The sequence below is a fragment of the Tachypleus tridentatus genome, chromosome 5, assembly GCF_004210375.1.
Source record: "Tachypleus tridentatus isolate NWPU-2018 chromosome 5, ASM421037v1, whole genome shotgun sequence".
Classification (NCBI taxonomy): Eukaryota; Metazoa; Arthropoda; class Merostomata; order Xiphosura; family Limulidae; genus Tachypleus; species Tachypleus tridentatus.
In genome coordinates this window covers 43,616,448-43,640,094 of record NC_134829.1, presented here as the reverse complement: position 1 = coordinate 43,640,094, position 23,647 = coordinate 43,616,448, and the positions used below count along the sequence as shown (strand labels likewise).

Sequence of the window (23,647 nt, the reverse complement as noted above, 5' to 3'; positions counted from 1 at the left end):
GCCAGTGGGTGCATGAGGATAGGTTATATAAAACTAGATGTATTTCTGACTACAGTTACCAACACTTCTTCCAGAAAGTGGTAATAATAATAATACTACATTTCTTCCAGTGGTTTTATAACTTTTTAATCAACAATGAAATTATCTCATAATTTTGACTAGACGGTGAATTAAAACTTTACAAAAAATACTCGTGTTTACTATTTATATAAGAAAACATTTAGTGTTCTACCTTTATTTCTTTATTGGCTGTGTCCTTACAAAAGGCGGATACTTTTAACCAGTCAGCCATTGCTCATTAGTTTATACTCTTAAAGCTATTGGATGTTACGAATTGTAAACGTTGAATTATACCTGCGCCACTACTAGCCAATAGTGAAACGCTAACATGGTGATTGGCATTTCGTTAGCTTCTAGTCAACAAATGCAGTTAGTGCTTTAGTTTGTACTTTGTTGTAAATGCGTGTCTCTCTCTCTAGCGTGCTCCATAACAAATATATGCTAATTAAATTTCTGTTTTTGAATAGGCGATTCTTGATATTTAATAAAAAATATAATTCAGTCTTACATAAGTTATAGCCCTTAGGTTACAGAAACTAAACTCTGAAGTGTTGTTAACACTTACAAAACTATCACTTTTCTCAGCAAAGCAGGTGTTTCCATTGGATTTATTTGTTGTTAAGCGCAATGGGTTATCTGTGTTTAGCTCACGACGAGTATCGAAACTCGGTTTTTAACGTTATAAACCAATTACTGTTGTTTTTCATACAGAATATGTGTAAAGTATTACGCCATGTTAGGGTAACACTGTTTTGTTTGTTTGTTTAGAATTAAATACAAAGCTACACAATGGGGTTATCTGTGCTCTGCTCACCACGGGAATCGAAATCAGATTTCTAGAGGTGTGAGACCGCAGACATAACGCTGTGCCACTGGGGAGCAGGTAATATTGTTTTGTTTTGTTTTTGTATTTAAGCACAATAGATAAACAATGGGCTATCTGTGCTGTAATATAACGGTTTATAAGGTTACAAGTCCGCAATCTTAGGTTCCACTGTTATGCTGCTAGGGAGTGTAATATTGTTGATAATCGTATACATATATATATATATATATTGTATTTTGGATGTTACTTAAGAAACATGAAAACTTTGCTATAGAACAAAACCACAAGGGGCTACCTGCTGTGGCCACTGCGGGGATTCAAACCTCGGATTTTAAAGTTGTAAGTTCGTCGGCTTACTTACCCTTATCCCATCACAGGGACGACATGGCCAGGTGGTTAAGGCGTTTGGCTCGTAATTTGGGGGTCGTAGGTTCGAATCTCCGTCACACCAAACATGCTCGCCCTTTCAGCTGTGAGAGCGTTATATATGACGGTCAATCCCAATATTTGTTGATAAAATAGTAGCCCAAGAGTGAGTGGTAATGACTAGCTGGTTTTGTTGTAATCTTAAACTACTAAAAATAGGGACGGCTAATGCAGATAGCTCTCGTGTTGCTTTGTGCGGAATTCAAAACAAACAAACAAACCCATCAGGAGACAACACGTAGAGAACAACAACACATATTTACGAAAGGAGATACGAAAAGAACGTATCAGTTGTCCTTTCTAAACTTAGAATGGTAAACATTCTCAGAAGTGACGTTTACTTTCATTATCGAGTATGATTTTGCATACACGTCCAACTCTTTATTCAAGCATGTGAGAACCACACTCACAGAAAATATATAAATAAATAAAATGATTGAACTTTAAATACATTATTTCTACTTTATTTTCTCGTTCGGTATAGTTTTTATCAGATAATATCAACATTGGACTTCATTTTTATTTCATTATTTTGGTATCAAAAACACACAGAAAGAAGAAGACTGGAATAGTCAAGTCTTCCGAAGTTTTGTTTGTTTTTGAATTTCGCGCAAAGCTACACGAGAGTTATCTGTGCTAGCCGTCTCTAATTTAGCAGTGTAAGAGTAGAGGGAAGGCAGCTAGTCATCATCACCCACCGCCAACTCTTGGGCTACTCTTTTATCAATAGTTGGATTACAAGTCGAACACCCTAACCACCTGCCGTGCCGGCGCCTGATTTTAGTGTCATAAGCCCTCATAGTTAACAACAAACCACTAAAGGATGGGAGTTATACAAAAATCACAGTAAAACCGACTTAGTTCAAACACGTATCCTTGTTGATATTTTGCACTTGTGTTTGGGTTTCGACTTTGTGGATGTTGTTTTTGGTTTTTATCAGTTCTTTTATTGTCATGACTCATTGGTTTTTCCTGCTACATGTTAGCTATATAGTTATTATTCGAATCTTTATAATACAGAGTTTCTGTAACAACACACCGGTATCCAACTGGTTTGTTTTACAGGATTCATTCACGTACGATTTACATCGTGAACTGACATACAAAATAACTATTTTAAGTTTTTACGTGACCATGAATAGCAGCTGCGAATAAACTATAAGTCCTAATGATTCATTACAATTGGTCTAATCATGGGTGTTGGGTAACTAACTTCCATTACGTAATGTAAAGTGTTCAAGTAATAAAGGATTCTGGGAACACAAAAACAGTGAACATTGGATTGGTAAAGAATGAGGTATATTGTTAAACGATTGAACAGTAATACATTATGAAAACTAAAATATACTTGAAAATACGCACTGTTTAGTCGCATTAATTTTGTACCATGATTTTTTTTTTGGTAGCATAAACTTATTCACATCGTGTATGTAATTATTTTATAGTTGGGAATTTTAAAATCTAAGTCATAATAATAAACAAGGGACAAAAGAACCTTGTACCTGAGTGGTAAATGTTTTACAAACACCACATTCTTATAAGCATCCCGCTGGGACAGCGGTAAGTCTACTGATTTACAACGATAAAATCACGTGTTCGATTTCCCTTCGGTGGTCACAGCTGATATCCTGATGTGGTTTTGCTGTAATAAAAACACACATTCTTTTGGTGTTTCTAAAACAATCATTTCGAACATCTCTTGAAAAGAGTAACTTGGATGCTTAACTAGTTTAAGGTTCTGTACTTTTAGGCTTGAGTTCTTTATATATATATATATATAAAGTAATATATATATTTATATATATATATATGAACAAATATCTTTACAGCGCACCTCCTGTAAAAGTTTATTTTAGAATAACATCTCTCAAAGCTTGATTAATTGTAGTTGCACCAAAACTCAAACCTATCATTCCCTTATCTATTTCATGAAGCAATCGCAGCGCCCTCGCAGTCACGTGCCCTCCGGTTTATACCTCGGGCTTTCCCGCAGGCGAGAAGTGGGAAGCTGCACTTAGATCAGAAGGTAGAAGTCCATACTGAAAAGTACGCGAAATCAAAGGTGAAATTTGACCCTAGAGTGTTTGTTAGCTTTCAATACAGCTAGCTAGCGAGATAGAAAAACATGAACGAAGAGCACCACCCCACGGCCGGGGTATTAGTGGGACAATCCCCGTTCACCAGCGGAGTCATAGTCCAGAATGCTCAAGCCGCATCCATGGGAGTCCCAATGTTGGGTGAGTTCCCTCACGATATTGTCATTCTTGTAGACGGTTTAACAAAGTTTATCACAATATATGAACAAATTTTCAAGAGTCGCTTATTTTTATAGCAGAATTTGTTTTTATTTCTTTACATTTATGCGTTATTTAGTTAAGTGTATATAGCGATTAAGAAATCTTGAGAGCTGCGTGGGCGTCAAAAATTACCTGTTGAAGTATACAGCCATCTGTTTCTAGAGTATATTTAAAGAGGACACGTTTGTGAGGAGCTTAATAGACACGGATTACAATGGTGTGTCGACTTTATTTCCCCCCCCCCCAAAATATAATATCAAAATGTAATTTGCAAACTGATTTTGCTTTTCGATTCTTCAGTAACACTATCACAGAAGCAGCAGAAGCTAGTGATCTAAATATATAAAAATTAATTGTGTGTAGCATATTGTGCTAAAAAAATAAAGCTCGGATGTTTCTCTTCGACCTGTTACGGTGTGGGAGGTCTTCCTGGAGTGCTTAGGTGAGAAGTGTTCGTGTGTGTGTGTGTATATCTACGTATACGAAAGACTAAAGTGTTATGCACAGACATGTACCGAACGGACATCCGCCGGTGGTTTAGGTGGAGTCTTTCGTAAAATCAGCGGTTATGTTGGAATATTATAACAACGTAACTCAATTAAAGCTGGCTCTGAGCAGTGGCGAAAATCACAGCTACGAACGAACCTTGCGGATTCTAAATGATTCATGCTATCAAACCTGATATCTAAGTAAAGCAACGTGGACTGTATATAAGTGTAGGATATTCGAAAGTTCAACGTTACAGGCTATTGACTTACGAAACTTACCAGGTTTTAATTAAAGTTTAATACATGTTTACGTCTAGTTTCGACTACTCTAAATACGATGCATCCAATATTTTCGTTGAAAATCCGCAATCTATATCTAATTATAATAATCGAAAAAAAATTGTATCCGTCTATTTATCTATCGGTTTGGAATTACTACATACTAGCTATTCAGCATTGAACGAATAGAAGTTTGTGTGCCTGTTCAAAAGAGAAAAAGGAAAACGTCCTTCCATTCATTGCACTACCAGTTTCATAACCCTATGCTCTAGTTCTATATAGCACGCGTCTCCTCCATATAGGACGAGTATAATTCTTTAGCTAATTGTAGTAATTAATTATGTCTTATGTGATTAAACGAAAGTAAATTGAAGAAACATTAGATATTAATATCAGTCACGAATTTATGATTTAGTTTAGTTAAATCATTAAAATGGAAGACAATGAGAATGCATTAAGTAATAAATGCATTCCTTCCAACTAGGTTTTATGTAAGTGTGTTGTATTTTACTAAAATAATACAGATCAGAAACGTTAAACTAACTTAGGTTCACTTTTAGATACCAAGTTTCAACAAATAGTTTTGTATTAATTTTGTCGCTAGGGCAAATCTTTAAACTTTATTGTTGTTGTCAGTAACCATGAAAATTAGAAGTCATACGTTTATTTGTGAGACTTTTTCTGATCCTATATTATTCCAAGGAAGTGACCAAATTATGTGACCTTTCTTAGCCGGTTCTACGGTTCATCTAGCTATAGCCATGTTGATTTACTGTTTGTTTTTCTTCTTCTTCTAAACCCTGCTAAGGAGTCCTGCGCGGTGTGAATAATTAGATATTTGCTGATTGTTACAGTAATATTAGATACAAAAAATTTTAAATGGAACATTTCAGCATTATTTTCGATAAACTCGTATTCATTATTATTAGGCATTTAATAGACAGGATCAAAGCACAGTCTACATGTCGTTAGAGGTATTTTCGTAGGCGTATAGTCTGGCCACACGAATTATGACTTTTTTTTTTTTTGCATGAGAAGGGTAAACTAGCAACCTAATAAGTTGTTTCACCATAAGCCTCTGAAGATGGCCATAGAGCAAAGTAAAGACGTAATCCGAGATGCATATAAACAACCTGCATACCGAAGCCGTGGTTTCAGAACCCAAGACAAGCTGGTCTCCGAACTACGACGACTCCTATTCACGTTTCTCGTGGGGATCGCCTTTAAGAAAGCTCGTGCTCCATCGGCTAACTCTCGCAGTTATTAACGGTACTTCATGTCGCATCAGGTTAATAAGTAATCATGTTTTATAATAAGATATCCTCAGGTGTTAGCGTTAACTTGATAGTTTTCGAACGAAGAATTTAACGGAAATAAGGCAAACAAACCATCGATACGCCATGGAACTCTTTCATTTATGTGCAAAACTACCGTGACAAGGCTACGTAACGCGACACTCGGGTCGGCGTGGGGTGATGACACAAGGTCGCTGTGTTTGAGATGAAACACATACACAGATTTCCAAACATGCCATATAAGATTCAAAACTCTTATTAAGCACCTGATGCAGAAATTATAGTTTCCTTATACGCTGTGCTTATTGGGAAATTTCTTGTACTGATTTGAAAAACTTTCAATAACTCAATAACGTGTGGTAAAAGAAAACAAGTTATATGGGATATTATATAAAAATATGCATTAATTTATTTGTCACAGTTCGATTGTTTTGTGTTCTGTAAAATTAAAAATAAATCAATACAGGATCTTATCGGTTCGCATGTGGCTACTATACAATCACGTGCATCTACATAAACGAGCTCAAGTTCCGTAATTTTCAACGGACAGCGTGTCTTCAGAGACGCTCGGATATAGCGTTCCGCCACGCGAGTGACTGAAAGCGGTAAATCCGAGAAAGTCTTGGATATTTTTTGTTGTTGTTTTTTTCACGACGGTATCACGGATAAAGTATCAAGTTACACGGAATAAATACCACCGGATTATTTCTTAAGTTGTAAAATTCGTCTTTTTTTCTTTAAAGCAGCGAAGACTGAGTAATTAGAATTTGTTGCCTTGGATACAGAAGCGCCCACTATAAGAGTGGGGAGAGCCAGCCAAAGAAAAAAGTGTGAAAAATTTCTCAGCGAGTCAAGTACGATAACTGTTACTCCAATAACTGCTTGAAGTGATTCTCAGACGTCCATTACATGTTACATTCTACATCACATAAAAAGTGCGACGTCAACCTTTGATCTATCCACACAAATGTTCTCCAAAATTAAGTTATAACTGAAATTTTAATTTTTTATCATACAGTATTAACATTTTTCTAGGAAGAAAATAACAAAACAAACAATTTATTGCTAACTGTCGATTTTCAGTCACCTACTAAAAGTTTTATTAAATTTGCGGAAGCTTGGCATGACCAGGTGGTTAAGGCACTGAACTCGTAATCCAAGGGTTGAGGGATCGAATCCCCGTCATACCGAATGTTGTAGTGGCGTTATAATGTGACGGTCAATCCCACTATTCGTTGGTGAAAAAGTAGCCCAAGAGTTGGCGGTGGGTAGTGATAACTAGTTGTCTTCCCTCTAGTCTTACACTGCTAAACTAGGGACGGTTAGCGCAGATAGCCCTCGTGTAGCTTTGCGCGAAATTCAAACAAACAAATAAAATACTTCAGCAGCAGCCCGGCATGGCCAGGTGGATTAAGGAGTTCGACTCGTAATCTGAGGGTCGCGAGTTCGAATCCCCGTTATACCAAACATGCTCGCCCTTTCAGCCGTGGGGCGTTATAATGTGATAGTCAATCCCACTATTCGTTGGTGAAAGAGTAGCCCAAGAGTTGGTGGTGGGTGGTGACGACTAGCTGCATTCTCTCTAGTCTTACACTGTTAAATTAGGTACAGCTAGTGCAGATAGCCCTCGAGTAGCTTTGCGCGAAATTAAAAAAAACACACAAACAAGCAGGTTGCGGAAATAAATACATTTTCAGTCGGAGCGTGGACAACTTGTCAGTAGACGACAAAAAGATGGAAATGCGTTTAATTACAGTTTTCGAGCATACATTGTACTTCGTTAAGACTTCGTTAAAAACTTCTCCGTGTTATTGTTAAAAGTGAGGAGGACAGGGCACCTACTTTTTGAAAAGCGGGTGGGCAATGCCTCATTGACCCCTCCCTCCCCCAGTCTCCTGCGCCGTGTTTAGATCTCAAGTCAGAATGCACTGACTTTCCTTTCAAAGTGCGGATGTACAATGACGTACGATTTGAGCCATGTTTATCAGTTTAACTAAAATTAATATAAGAATAATAACTGACTAAAGTTTAACTATAATCCTTAATATTTTACGAGCAAAATCGGCAGTAGATACAAACTTATATAGTGTCCACTAAATGTTCACCACATAATGCCCTTTCTCACCCTCTATGGGAGAAGATATTGCAATCGGGGTCACGTGTGTGCCTGGGTGCGTTTCCGCGCGCGTATCTCGAAAAGTGATAAACCAGAAAACACGACCATTTTACACAAGATGGGAAGACGATGTAGGACAATCATCAAATTAGGTTCGGGTCAAATCTGGATCTGTTTTTGAATCACTTTGAAGTAGTTTTGTAACGGATAGATATTGGACATTTTCGTGTTTTTTTAGGTAATAACTGTGTGTAAAGTGTGATAGGATTTGTATCAAATTTCACGAGCACATTCAGGCTGAGACTCCTCACCAGACTAAAAAAAAAGGAGAGAAAAGACCCAGATCGTTGATCGTTCTGGATCTGAGAAAGAATTTCTGAGTTTTCGAAGGTCAAATTTGGTGTTGTCTACTATAAATGCGTGCAATCTTTCTGATCGCTCTTGTTCTTTGTTTAAATTTAAGTACTAAAGCTCAGGATGGTTACTTGGTTTATTTGTTCTTATGTTAAAAAAAAAAACTACCGAAACTCTTCAGGATCATCCACAGAAATAGGGACAATTATGTAGTCCACTGAGTTAAACTTGTAATGGATTTAATATTATTTTAATACTTACGTTTGTATTCAGTTTATTGCATGTAACGTATATTATTAAATGTGTATTTCGCAAATCCCGCCTTTTTTCTAAACATGTAGGAGATTCTCGAGAGTAAGAATCAACAACGTTCTAGGTGTACGTAATAATAATGATTACTAGTCCCTGTGCCAAGTGAATTTTCGAGAATCTCGCCTAAAGTTTATAAATCGACGCACCAATAGACAGTAGAATGTTGTTTGCTCGCTGGAAGCTATAATTGTGACAAAAGCTTATTAATCGGAAAACTTCAAATATTTGACCAGGAACATTTGTAGATTTTGAACATTGCAAACTTCAGTGAATTAACTTCGGACGTTCATATATCTACGAGGATATTAAATATCTTCCTCGGTTAAAAGTAAGCTTATAAACCACGTGAGATCAATCAAAGATAGAGCTAGCTAGCCCTCCCGTCAAGAAAAGTGTAACAATATCAACTTGGAATTACAATAATTTTTAGTTTCAGACCTGATAGAAAACTGAATACTATTTGTGAGTTTGTAAAATGTTTGTATACAAACCGTTATATGTCATGAAGTTGTTATAAATTATATTGTTGTTTGTACATTTGTGTTCAGAAAGAAAATTGTGTGTATCGGTCTTGTTGGCATATATCATAAATTTGATACAAATTGACATTTAATTAGCTTCTAAATTAAAATTAATTTTTTTAATTATTTGAAATCATAATCTAATAAATCGGAAATTCCCCCCCCCCAGGTCAAATTATAATACATAACAAACTAAATACGGTTTTCCTCGCATTCAAATAGAAGATACAAAAGTAGACGTACTTAAACACGTTAATATTAGTGTTTTATGTTGCTACAATGATTTTAGACCTTCCTTCAGTCAGGTAAAATTTGTCCAACTAGGATCCCTAGAGTTTTCATTTTAAAGATTAAATAAATCGCGGTACCGGACGATATGATTTCCTAGCAGTCTATAAAATCTCAGTTTTACCAGGACTTACCTGTGAGGCACACTTTATTTGGTAACATTTCTTTGAAATGTAAACTTATGCGAGAACAATTCTCACAGTAAAGACAGAAGGAATATAACAGGTGCTCAAGACACATTTAATCATAAGACAAACACACATGTTGCTGATAGTAATATATCCTGAAAACCAGGCGTCCTTGTAGCACAGGAGATAATTGTGGTTATAAAATATCACCAAATGTAATGAACCTTGGAAAAATAGCGTTTTTATACTTTTTTTTAAAGTTGAAGAGGAGGAGGGGGCAGAGGGTTAGTTTGTTAATACAAAAAAAAATTAACATTTTGTTGCTAATTGGAGTCGCAAGGTGGATAATTTGAAAATATTAAAAGATTGTATCTCTGAGGAAGAAAGGAGTTCGCCCTCATGACGAGTGAAAGCACGTGTTGATTATAGTCACTAAAAGGAGACAGCATGCACGATAATATACGTTGGAACAGCAGCACAACATGATTAAATAACTAAAGTGGAGAAAATGGGTAAAATTATTTAAGGTTTAAACAGGAAAAGAAACAAGGATGATTTAAAAATAATAGTTAAGAGTTCATCTCTATAACTAGTCTCATCAAAGTTTAATCTTTAAGGGCTCTCTGGAGATTCCCTTTCCTCGAATAATATAAATAAGAAACCGGGTTATTTAATACGTTTTTAATATTCTTAAAGTTAAAAATATTGTATATATGGAAGTGTTTCAAATAGTAACATCGTTTACATCTATTGGTGCATTTAAAAACCAAAAAACAAATATTAAATAAGAAGGCTTAGAAAAAAGAAAAAGTGAAACGCTAGAGGGAAGGTAGCTCTGGTCATCACCACCCAACGCCAACTATTGGACTACTCTTTTACCAACGAATTGTGGGATTGACCGTCACATTATAACGCTCCAACGGCTGAAAAGGCGAGCCTGTTTGGTGGGATGGGATTCGAACCCGCGACCCTCAGATTGCTAGTGAAACGCCCTAACCACCTGGCCATGCCAGGTCCATCTGAGAGACCTATTGGTGTTTAGATTGTCTAAAACTGCGAATGCAATATAAAAAAGTCTCAGAGAATAACTTGTGTATCTCTCTTACAAATTTGTAACATGATTTCTTTCTTGAATAATTCAGCACTGTGTTAACTGTTGAAATATAGAATCATATTGAGCACTAACTGTATAGTGCGATTAAGATTTACTATTGTTGGTTTAAAATTGCACACACACAGTATATATCTGATTGATTGTAACATTATAACGCCCCAGCGACTGAAAGGACGAGCATATTTGGTGTAACGGGGATTCGAGGCCGCGACTTTAGATTAAAAGTCAAGCGACCTAACCACCTAGCCATGTTGGGCCTGGTGTGGATATATATACAAGTTGTAATACATCGAGGCCGCGACATTAGATATAAAGTCAAGCGACCTAACCACCTAGCCATGTTGGGCCTGGTGTGGAATATATATACAAGTTGTAATACATCACCACCTCGCCATGTTGGGCCTGGTGTGGAATATATATACAAGTTGTAATACATCACCACCTCGCCATGTTGGGCCTGGTGTGGAATATATATACAAGTTGTAATACATCACCACCTCGCCATGTTGGGCCTGGTGTGGAATATATATACAAGTTGTAATACATCAATAGTAGAATGTATTTTTGAGCTTTTTATGCAAAATTCCTCTTGCAATGTTGAGAGAAAAACTGGCAAGGTGAATGACACGATCCACGTTTCTTATTTGATCATTTCTGACTATAGATTTGTAAAAATATAATAGAACTGTCTGTTGTCTGTTCATATAACAACTTCGCAGTATTTGAGTGATCTTCACCGTATGGAGGTTCATTGGGTCCGTGTGTGAGTATATACTAATTTAAAACTTGCATTTCGCGTTTTACACTTTTATTAGTTTTATTTACTACTTACTACCTCACTCTCTGTGAATGGATCTTTACTAAATTTAGTGTGGAGGTTCTCCGAGTTCAAGGGGAAATACACACAAATTTTCAGTTTTTTACTCGGTATTTTGCAGTTTTTATGGGCTTATTTGCATTTTTTTAAAGTTTCATATAAGGGCTCCCCAATGGCACAGCGGTATGTCAGCAGACTCACACCGCCAAAAACTGCGTTTCGATACCCATGGTGGACAGAATACAAATAGCCCATTGTGAAGCATTCTGCTTAATTTCAAAGAAATAATCAATCAATCAAAAGCATATAAGGGAAGAAATTTTTCATATGCTAACACGACCTGTGGATTTACACATTTTCCGTCCAGGGTATGGGTACTTCAGCCAGTTGTTAAAAAAATATAGAATGAATCTGCTTGCGCGATTAGTGTGAGAGGTTAAGACAGTCTTAATTCTGGAAAGATCCATAGAAGCCAGTTGTATTTATATAACTGCAAATTATAGGTCTCTGAAATATTTTAACTGATTAGGTTTAGTGTTAGGCAAATATTCCTTACCTTAAGTGTAGTGTTTAGAATTAAGCACAGAACTACATGATGAGCTATCTGTTCTCAACACGGATATCGAAAGTTTTTAGCGGTGTGGGTTCGCAGACATACCGCTGTGCGACTGGGACTTATTTCATAGTTACGTAAAGTATTTCCCACCTAAAGTTTTGTATTACAAAACCCTCCTATTCGTTTGACGGAGTCGGTTTTCGATGGTCAAGAGTGGTTAAAGATATTTGACCTATAAGCGAGTGTTTCTGTTAAGATTCAGTAGTTACATGTTCTGTTAAGTAATATATAATTAATTAATTAATAATTAATCCTCTAAACTCATCTCTTTGACCTAAAAGAACACCACATTTTTATATGTATATCACTACAGGTTCGTAGTAGCTCGTACGTAACATTTTAATGTTTGATTAATAAATTTCGACCGGTTGATTTATTATAGCTGGGCACCATGAAATTATATGTCTGGAGTTATTTATATACGTACCTACAGATTATGTTCATTTTGTTACTTGGGGCATGTATGGAATAGTGATGATGAAGTGAAACAAACACAGAACTCTCTGTGACAACCATAAAGGTTAATTGAAAAAAACAACTAAATTCGATAAGACACACGTTGGAGGACCGCAAAGAGTTTGTTTGCTTTATTATGTCATGGAGACACTCTGTATACCACGGGAATTGAATCCCGCATTTTAGTATTGTAAGTCTATACACTTATCACTGGCTGACTAGGGTGCACACGAAGAGTACAAAAATACTTTTCAACAGGAACTTTGATTTAGACATCAAAGGTAATTAGACGACTTTGGCCTACTGAGGCGGTTGTGTTTAGGCACGGGTATGTCATCAACCAATCAAATCAAGTTACTAGTAAATTAACCTCAGCTTGTAAACAGTTATTCACTAATCAAGTAGCTATAACAAAGTTGTTATATCATCATAGTGTCTCGTAGTCTAAGTGTAGTGATTAAGAAATAAGATCCGAGGTTTGATTCCGCATGCTGAACGGAGCGCCAAAAGCCTACTATGTAACTTTGCGTCGAACAAACCCGCAAATGTTTTAGTGTTGCATCCTGAAGTGGTATCGTAGATATAAAAACTTTATTAGTGGTATAAATAAATTTAGTTTCGTTTTTGAATCTCGCGCAAAGCTACACGAGGACTATTTGCATTAGCCGTCCCTAATTTAACAGTGAAATCCTAGAGGGAAAGCAATTAGTCAACACCAACCACACCAACGAATAGTGGCATATTATGCAACCACATCTGAAAGGACGAACATGTTCGGTGGGATGAGGAGGGATTGGAACCCGGGAGTCTTAACCACCTAGCGATGTGAGGCTGAAGTAATAGTACATTATTCTTAGGCTTCAAAGTGCTAACCAGGACCGACATTGGGTATTTACAGGGATCGAACGAGACATGAATTTTTTTCAGTGTGGTATGAACGATGGTTAAATATACTCACTTGCTACGTCCATAAAAGCTTTACTGGTGTTACTCTGTGTAGATATTTAGGTTGCCCTTGCTTTGTTCACTAAAATAATGTTTTACTACATGCTGTAATAATTGTGTGAAGCCTAGAAATTTCATGAAAGTTTAGGATACTGTGGAATCTCGAAACTTCCTGACGAACATAGAAAAATAATACGATATAAAAACGCTAGGCTGAGTGCATTAGGCTTAACTGATCAGTTCAGTATAAACAAGTGAGTATGTTCGTCAGTTATCGAATTACTTTGGCGATTTGCTTATTATCAATCAGTTAGAGAGGAGATTTTGCATCTAGTTTATTGAGCAAGTTTATTTATGCGTTAGACTTACTATTAGTATAAGAATTTTTGTTGGAACATTGTTTGTGATTTCAGGCTTCCCAAAGAACATTACTAAAGAAGTGAATTAATTCATTATATTAAGTTCAGAAGCAGAGCAAATAAAATACGTTAACTAATTTGAAACGGTTTGCTCAATTACCTTTACCAAATGCTTCACATGAAACGATGAATTCATTGGCACGTAACCAGATGGCGTAACAAATGAAGATATAGGATTTAGGCTGAAGCAAAGTAGAGGTACCTCATTAAAAAAGGTATCCAGTTGGTTATGGAGCTTGAATCCATTAAAGTCACAGATGAACAAGTAAAAGCACCATCTCAATTAACAATGAAACACCAGCTTCCCCTAATAGTGGTCTAGAAGAACTGAAAAGTTAAATTAGATAATTTGTTACATATAATGGAGGAAATAAATCAAAAGATGGCGTGTAAATTGAAAGGATGTATTGTCAGGAACTGCAGATAAAAGGCCTATAGAGAACATCACCACCACCATAAGATGTCATAAGAAGTGTTATAATTGTGTAAAGAACGATACTGTGAGGGCTTAACACTTCATAACAAGTAAGTAATATCAAAAAATGAGTCACTGAGCTCTACCAGATTAAAGTAACAACAAAGAGATAACCAAACGTCGGAATATAGGGGTTAGTTAGGCCTAAGCAGTAAAGTTCAGTTAAGAATAACCCATCTGCCTCAAATGACATAAGAAATTTGTTATTTAAAGAAACCACTCAACGAGTTTAATAATGAAAAGTGTTGCAGTTTGCAAATTGACACTTGTTCTACAGTTATTGACACTTGTTCTTCAGTTACAATCGTAACTGTTCTCAAAACTCAACCTTGCAATGAAAGGTAGGAAACTACCTTCAAGTCTAAAGAAAAGAAATGAATTGATGTGAACAGCAAGAAAACACAACATTTCAGCAAGAGAAAAGTTGAAAGTTACCTTTACTATTGGAAACTTTTCTACACTACATGTGTAATTGACATCGAGGGAAAGGGCATATTGTTAATTGACTTTACACGGAGGTATGGATGTCACATTAGGCTAGCTTCAAATAGCTTTACATTTTATGATCAGGAAGTTCTTGTGCACTACATGATATTTACTACATCAGAGATTGAACTTCCACTGAAAGCATTCATTGTATCAACAGTAAATTAAATACTTATACTAGGACTTATAATGAATTTACGTTTAATGAATGGTACGTAACAGAACTAAACACATTAGAGTGTCCTGAGGGATTATTAGTTAGAGAAACTATCTTGAACCTAGAGAATACACGTCATTATTAGTGCCATGAACACAACAAAACATGAAATTCAAGTCAAGTCTATACGGAAAATTGCAAGATAACAAGTGGTATAGGTAATAAATGCATTAACATCAGAAGTAATCACTTTTGAGACAAGACGCAGAAAGTCCGCTGTAAAAATCCTCACGTAGAGGCATCTTACTATCTTACTTCCACAAGCTATATGGCCAGACCTGTGGAGATCTTATAGATTGGTCAATGCCATAGAACACTGAACTTTTTCACATAATATCAAAATATCCTCTCCAGTAACCTGAATCCTTAGACTGAACAAATGAAATGTATCGTAAGACTAATACTGGAGATGTCCCAAAATGAGAGTTGTCCAGATAACTTCCACTTACAAAACAGAATGAGATTTTAAAATAGATAGAAACCATGAAAGAACGAAGAGTGATAAAAGCAAGTTAATCCTTGGACAACACCTAAGGAACGAGGAGTGATAGAAGCAAGTTAATCCTTGGACAACACCTAAGAAACGAGTAGTGATAGAAGCAAGTTAATCCTTGGACAACACCTAAGAAACGAGTTGTGATAGAAGCAAGTTAATCCTTGGACAACACCTAAGAAACGAGTAGTGATAGAAGCAAGTTAATCCTTGGACAACACCTAAGGAACGAAGAGTGATAAAAGCAAATTAATCCTTGGACAACACCTAAGGAACGAGGAGTGATAGAAGCAAGTTAATCCTTGGACAACACCTAAAAAACGAGGAGTGACAGAAGCAAGTTAATCCTTGGACAACACCTAAGAAACGAGGAGTGACAGAAGCAAGTTAATCCTTGGACAACACCTAAGGAACGAAGAGTGATAAAAGCAAATTAATCCTTGGACAACACCTAAGGAACGAGGAGTGATAGAAGCAAGTTAATCCTTGGACAACACCTAAGAAACGAGGAGTGATAGAAGCAAGTTAATCCTTGGACAACACCTAAGAAACGAGGAGTGACAGAAGCAAGTTAATCCTTGGACAACACCTAAGGAACGAGGAGTGATAGAAGCAAGTTAATCCTTGGAAAGAAGAAGGATGCGTTTATCACGTTCTGTGTGCACTAAGAGAAAGTAAATTATGTCACAATGAAGATTTCTTACCCATTATCAAGAATTAATTATACTTTGTATGCTTTATCTGGACCAAAATGGTTTTCAACATTAGATCTAAAGAGTGGATATTGACAAGTGAAAGTCAACAAACCAGAGATACAATAGTTTTTACTGCAAGAAATAAACTGTGGTACTTTATTATATTATTATTTGGATTATATAATGCACTCGCTACATTTAAATGTGTTCTTTCTGAAATATCTATGAATGTCATACTTATTTACTCGAATGAATTAATCACACATGGGAAGACCTTTGATAATGGTTATAATGGGTTAAGAAGATTTTTGAATAATTTTAAAAAATGGAATCTTAAGCTGAAACCCAATGAGGAGGGATTTTTTTCTATCAACACTTGGGTTTCCTAGGACAGAAAAGATGGAATATTTACGGACCCAACTAAGACTGCATCTGTTCAAAATTTACTGACACCAAAGAACTGTATGAAGTAATAAAATTCTTGGGTGTTTTCTCTTACTATTTTCATTTTGTGAAATCATTGTTTGAAATAGATCATATTCTACACAAGTTACTTAAAAACCAAATACACTTTGTTAGAGATTATGAATAAATAACGACTTCTTCTGTATTAATTCACCCAAATTTTGAAGATCCACTAATTTTAAATACAGATGTAGGTTATTTTGTAGTGTTTGTTTTAGAATTTCGCGCAAAGCTACTCGAGGACTATGTGCGCTAGCCGTCCCTAATTTAGCAGTGTAAGAGTAGAAGAAAGGCAGCTAGTCATTACCACCCACCGCCAACTCTTGGGCTACTCTTTTACCAACGAATAGTGGAATTGACCTTCACATTATAACGCCCTCACGGCTGAAAAGGCGAGCATGTTTGGTGCGACAAGGGTGCGAACCCGCGACCCTCAGATTACAAGTCGCGTGCCTTAACCCACCTGGCCATGACGGGCTTTTTTTTTTTTTTGTAGTGAAAGCAATGTTAGTACAAATACGACACGTGATTGGCTACTATAGCAAGGCAATAACTATTGTAAAAAGAAGGTATTATGTAACTTTGAAAAGACTGTTAACCGTGGTTTGAGTTCTAAGTCGTTTCCATCATTACATCTATGGGCAAATGTTTACACTGGACAAATCATAGAGCAATGAACTGGGTAGTGACAAGATAACCTTAGAAGTTCAGGAGTGAAGGGGGCTGTGAATGATTGTTACACTTTACATAATATAATTATATTTCATCTTTAAGAATAACGTTCAACGTTATAATAATGCAAGGTAAAAGTTTGTTTCATCAAAAGCTTCCATCATTCAACAGTGTCTTACAAAAACGAACTTAATTATGACCACCCTAACTTTCAGGTGTAAAATGGCAGAAGAGAGTTGTAGGAGATGGTTATTAAACGTTTGTATTATGTTAAATATCTTTTAACTATTAACAGATAACCATTGTCTATTAACGTAAAGATGGAACTTAGAAATTTTGTTTTTCACTTTATGATGCAAAATATTTCATAATCTATAAGGACCATACTTAAAAGAACAGCCCATACTTATAACCTTTCCCCAGTCCGAGGAAAGTCTGAAGCTTTGTGAGATGTATTTTGGGCCTAGAACTAAAGTTGTTGAAGTGAATAAATTGTTTATTCGCCATTATATATTAATAATAATTATAAGCAGTATGTATTTGGCTCATATATATTTGCAACTTTTCATCTTACTCATCAGTAAATACACACCTGGTGATTCTTTGTGTAACTAACTTGAATTTTGTTTTTCCCTTTCGTAACTTCTTTACCTAACGACATAGTGTTGAAAACAACATATTTAATTTTTAGGCCTCCGTCCTCACCCTTCTATCTATGTTGATAACTGCCAACTTTCCTTTCTTCATAATATCTTTACTTGTTGGTCCTTTGTTAGTTTTTTTGTTTGTACTTTCTAGCTATTCTACAAAAGCAATATACAGAAAATATTAGTTATATGAAAGAGAGGAACAGGAAAATATATGAAAGGGAATGAGTTTCAAATCCTTATTCCGCAGGAAACTAGTGATAAAAGATTGTTATAGGAGCAAGGTGGACAAAGATGACGTTATTGAATATCTACAATACACCAGTCTATCAAAATAGACTAAAAAGGAATGATTTTTATATGTAAGAAGCTAAATATTTACCCAACTGTTGTAATTACTTTTATAAAAATAAAGTTGTGATTTAACAACATAGAGATGAAATAGTGATGGAAAGCATTAGTTAAACTTCAGATAAAAATTAATTGTTACCATTATGGTCAACAGCAGAGGAGTGTTTGTAATATGGCCCGGCATGGCCAGGTGGGTTAAAGCGTTCGACTCGTAATCTGAGGATCGCGGGTTTCAATCTCCGTCGCACCAAACATACTCGCCCTTTCAGCCGTGGGGGCGTTATAAAGTGACGGTCAATCCCACTATTCGTTGGTAAAAGAGTAGCCCAAGAGTTGGCGATGGGTGGTTATGATTAGTTGTCTTCTCTCTAGTCTTACACTGCTAAATTAGGGATGGCTAGCACAGATAACCTTCGTGTAGCTTTGCGCGAAAAACAAAAACAAGAAAACAAATTTGTTTGTAATATTGTTACAACAAATCACCTTACAAATCTTACAGACAGTTCCGTTCGCCCTTACTGACTTTTCTGCTAATGTGATTTTAACATCAAACTATTGGTGCTTTTAAAGAGTTCTATATGCTTCAATTTTTCAAGTAAACATGACAAACAAGACCTGTTATAAAACTAACAAAATACAGGAACAACTTTAATATTAAGTACAAACGTTACTTTCATGGCAAAAAAAGTTTTTTTTCTTTAAAGAACTATTTACTGCCTGTTTCTTCACAACAAAGAGAACGTGGATATGTACACATAATCCAGCTGTCAAGACAAAGCGCTCTCTTGTGTATAGTTACAAAATTATAGTAGTTGTTGCAACCAACTCCAAACTCTTTTAAAACTTTGACAGTATTCATGATTCATGTAGGTAACCATGGAAATGCTGGTGTATTATTTTGAAGCACGAGACATTAAAGGCGATCAACTTGAAGTATAAAACAGTACAGTCCACTGTAAAATCTTCAAAGTGGTGACCAAGGAATAATGTGGTCCAATACTCAACTAAAAGATGTTGAGGCAAAATATATTGGTTTTAAATTTATTGTTCAATGGACCAATAATAGTTTAGGAAAACCGTCGTGACAAATAGTCACTCCATACAATGGCAAAGATGGGCTGACCACAGATAAGATTCATTACGTCTCCAAGAGGGATCGCTGTGCTGGAAATGGGAGGATAATAGTGGTCAGTAACAATGACTACCTTTGGTACTTCCACAGTTTCTACATACAAAAGCACTGCATCATTTCCACAATCCTTCAATAAGTGGACACTATAGAAACTAAGAAAATTCTTCTATTGGATTGATTCCCAAACATCTGTAGAATATTAATATAAATTGTATTAACAATGCTTTGAGCAAAAAAGTATATATGAAGAAAATAGCATGGACATCGAAAGAGTTGCTGCCAGTGTAACAATGGGAATGTGTACCTCATGGTTGTGATAGAATATTTAGTCAGATGGCGAGAAAAATACGCTTTCCTAACCAGGAAGAGTACACTCTAGTGAGAAAAGTCGTCAATGGATTTGTTTCAATACTTGGGATGCCTAACTTAACTCATATCAGATACAGAACTTTGGATCAGACTTGTTTGCACCAATGTGTCAAATCTTTGAAATAAAAAAAGACCAAACCAGCAAACTTTTATCCATTTTCTGGTTGGACAGTAACGAGGTATAACTGTATGCGTTTTATTATAGCAAAGCTACATCAGGCTATCTGCTGAGCTCACCGAGGAGAATCGAACTCCTTATTTTAGCGTTGTATTTCCATAGACATACCGCTGTACTATCGGAGGGGGTGTAACTGTACCCCTTTAAATTAATTATTCATTTATATGGATTAACATGTGAAAACCTAGATCTTTCATTGGTACTTGTGAGTTATTAAACAGCAGCACATTAAATATCAGCAACACATCATCATCTCTGATATCTGAAAAATCTGAAACTATCAACAGGATCTTCTGCACTGACATCCTGAAGATAATCGTTCAACAAAGTTTCACACAAAATATATAGAGAGACTAAGGAACACCATTGATATCATAAATGACTATACACTGGAAAGGCTTAAATCAGCTAGTGATAAAATGAAAAGTTGTTATAGCAATAATAGTCATTAGACTTAATTTCATCAAGGTGATACGTGGTGTAGCTGTACGATTCCCACGAGAAATAACGAAACAGCAAAGTTAGTGTAGGTGATAGGAATAACCATATGTTGTTCTAGAAAGAATCGACGATGAACCGATAGTCCAAGTCAAAGGTCATCTGCCATAAATACCTCAGTGACAGAACAGTAAGCTAGACAAATTCAGAGAATTATCTGCCAGTGGACATCTAACCAGCTGAAAAGCCCAAGTTCTTGTTAAGGAATACCAAGGGCAGAGCCACAAGTGGACACACTCGACCAGCTACCTATGACGAAACAGTGACGATAAGGGTTGGATAAGAGGTCATCCCATCTTCACATCATCAGCTTCGGAAAAAAAAAAACCTTCACAAAGACTTTTTTGAATTAACAGTAAAATAAGATGTTGCTTTGTAGATATAAATATTTATCGTTATGTTTACAAGAAGGAGTTTTTTGCATGATATGCTAATTTTCTGAAGTAATGAAAATTTATGAAAATTTCGGAGCTTATCATGGGACCCATAAAACTACATAACCTGAGTGAGTAAAGTTAACTAATCAGCTCCTTGTCAGTTACTGAGTCTGTTCATCGGAGAATTGATGTATTTATTATCGAACTCTAAGAGAGAACATTACATTTTGTAAATAACTTTTGACTATGTTTGTAAGTTAGTTGCAACACTAATCTTGGTGTTTATATTGAAAGTTTTTTTATGAAATTAAGCCCACCAGTTAACGTAGTCTGTGCAAAGAAAAATGATTGAATAAATTAATTAATTTGTTATCATTACATGAACTGAAGATCACATTATTTTTGACAGAATGATCTAAAGAAGAGATGTTGGAGGCAAATTAAAAGTGGTAGAAAGATTTATTTGACTGGACAAAGCGAGGGAACGCGCTCCACAGGCGCACGCCCCCGTTACGGCCGGGGTTCAGAGGTCAACTGGAAGCTCTTGAGTTCTGAATTAAGTTCCATGCACAATCCTACATTTCTTAAAATTATTTTTTTAATTTTTTACTGGAAAAGACTGAGAAATGGACTTACCTGTCTCTGTAGGATGGACTTTCGCATAAAATAAAAAACTTGTGTTCTTAGGGATTCGTTTTTACCTTAAGATGGACTTCTCCTTCACGTTACAAATAACTTGTATTTACAGGATGAACTTTACACGCGTATAAGAAACTTGTGCCCTTTTTGATTAACCTCTATCTGTAAGATGGACTTTTCATGTGAAATAAGACACTTGTTTCGTAATTGAATAACCTGTATATGTTTGTTTGTTTAAAATTAAGCACAAAGCTACACAATGGGCTTTCTGTGCTCTCCCCACCACGGGTATCGAAACCCGGTTTTTAGCGGTGTCAGTCCGCAGACATGCCGCTGTTCCGCTGGGGCAACCTGTATATGTAAGACAGACTTTTCACGCTAAACTTATGTGTTTATTGATTCATCCGTATCTCTAAAATGGACTTTTCAAGTAAAGTAAGAAACATGGTGATTCACCTGCTTCTGTAGGTTGTACTTTTCAGGTGGATTACGATGATTCACCTAACTGCATGATGGACTATTTACTTGAAACATAACAATTTAATTGCACTTGTAGAATGGACTATCATGAAAACTAAGATTTATGACTTTTGTCGATTCTGTGAGCGTGGCTAGATACGGGATTGGAGGAGTTTTGCTTTGGCCCCAATTTTTTAAATGCTTTTATTTTTAAGATAACATTTATTGCTAGTTGCAAACACAGAATAACAGATACATATGATTTTTACAAAATCAGATATTTATCTGAGTTTATAAAATATGTAATCATATACTGTGTAAAGTATGCGTTAAGTAAATCTTTCTATCGTATTTTGAATTTAGCCACCACCACCCCCCTCCCTTGATTTTGTAGCCTTGGATTCATATGGATTGGTCGGATGGACTTTTTACATTAAGAAACAACCTTTTTCTCCTGTTAATTGACCTTTACCCGTAAAATAAAGCAGAATGTCCTATTTTGAAATGTGTCCAGTTGAAAATGGGAACAAAATGGCTTTTTTTATATGGAACTGAACTGTATTATACTTAGCAGAAGGCGGTATTAGGTCAGATGTTTTTGTATGTAACAATGCTTAAGTAGGAGTTACGGTTTGTTTGTTTGTTTTCGTTTCAAAAGTATAAAGACTATGTGGAAAATTCGTATAAATTATACAGTCACTCTAGCGTCACTTTATGAAATAAAAATTGACGTACTCTATATATTCATGAACGCGAGTCTCTTGACAACAGAGCTTTATGTTTCGAATTTTTACTTGACTCATTTAATACTTTGATAAACACATTGATCTGAGATTGTCACTTAGTGGGTGTTTATATGAATAAATTAACCCTTTAGAAACCGAATAAGAACAAATAATAGAGTAGCACTTGAACTCACGAGATTAAATAAATCACTAAAAGCCGCCTCATTAAAGAAAACAAACGCCGCCAGGCGGCGGTGTCATTTCGTTTCTGTAGTTACAACTGACAAGAACGTGCTCTCTAGGTGATATTGTAAGGAAATGATGACTTTAAACGTACATATATATCACGCGTCTTTAATGGGCCGTTACAAACATGTAATAATAAATCTCACTTGCATATACAGAATAAACATCTCTTTCGGTGTCATGTTTTCCTAACAGCAACGGTTAGTTTGGTCTAATGGAGAAAGAACGAAAGGTTAAGTCTACAAAAGCCAACTTGGTCAGCATACTTGTCACCGAGATCTAAACTGAAGCAGTTTTAACATAACTCTTATGTTCCAAATGTTTTTACCTAAGAGAGCTTTCTGTATATCAGATTTCTAAACATATACAAACAAGTGTTCGAAAAGATGTTTCGCTTCTAAGTTGAATATGCTAAAACAGAATATATTTACTGAAAGTATTGAATTAAAACATTCACAGGTCATGTAGTTAGATCACTAAACTTGCTCCACATAGAATAGAAACACACGTAAAATCACAAGATTCACTAAAGAATTTAAAAAAGAGACAGGATAAAAGTGTGTGTGAATTATTAGTAACGTCGCTGCTTATACATGTACCAGCATAAAGCTCGTCACAATTTACAGGACAAGTACTACCACCATCACCTCAAAATATAATGTAACCTCACATTTTGTCGCTAACTGAACTAAATACATTTTACGAAACCGAACTTCACCAATAAAGAAGCAGAAAAGTGTAGTCGAAGCAGTCACATTTGAGCTAA

At 35.8% G+C, this 23,647-nt stretch overlaps 1 protein-coding gene across 1 annotated transcript in view; it reads left to right on the top strand.

Annotated features, from left to right (window-relative positions):
* Nucleotides 1-3,296: 3,296 nt before the first annotated feature.
* Nucleotides 3,297-23,647, top strand: part of LOC143251035 (hepatocyte nuclear factor 4-gamma-like) — a 79,072-nt gene continuing 58,721 nt past the window's right edge. The window contains exon 1 of the mRNA XM_076502326.1: nt 3,297-3,549. Coding sequence (XP_076358441.1) covers nt 3,438-3,549 — 112 coding nt within the window. The 5' untranslated portion in view covers nt 3,297-3,437. The remainder of the gene's footprint in view (nt 3,550-23,647) is intronic.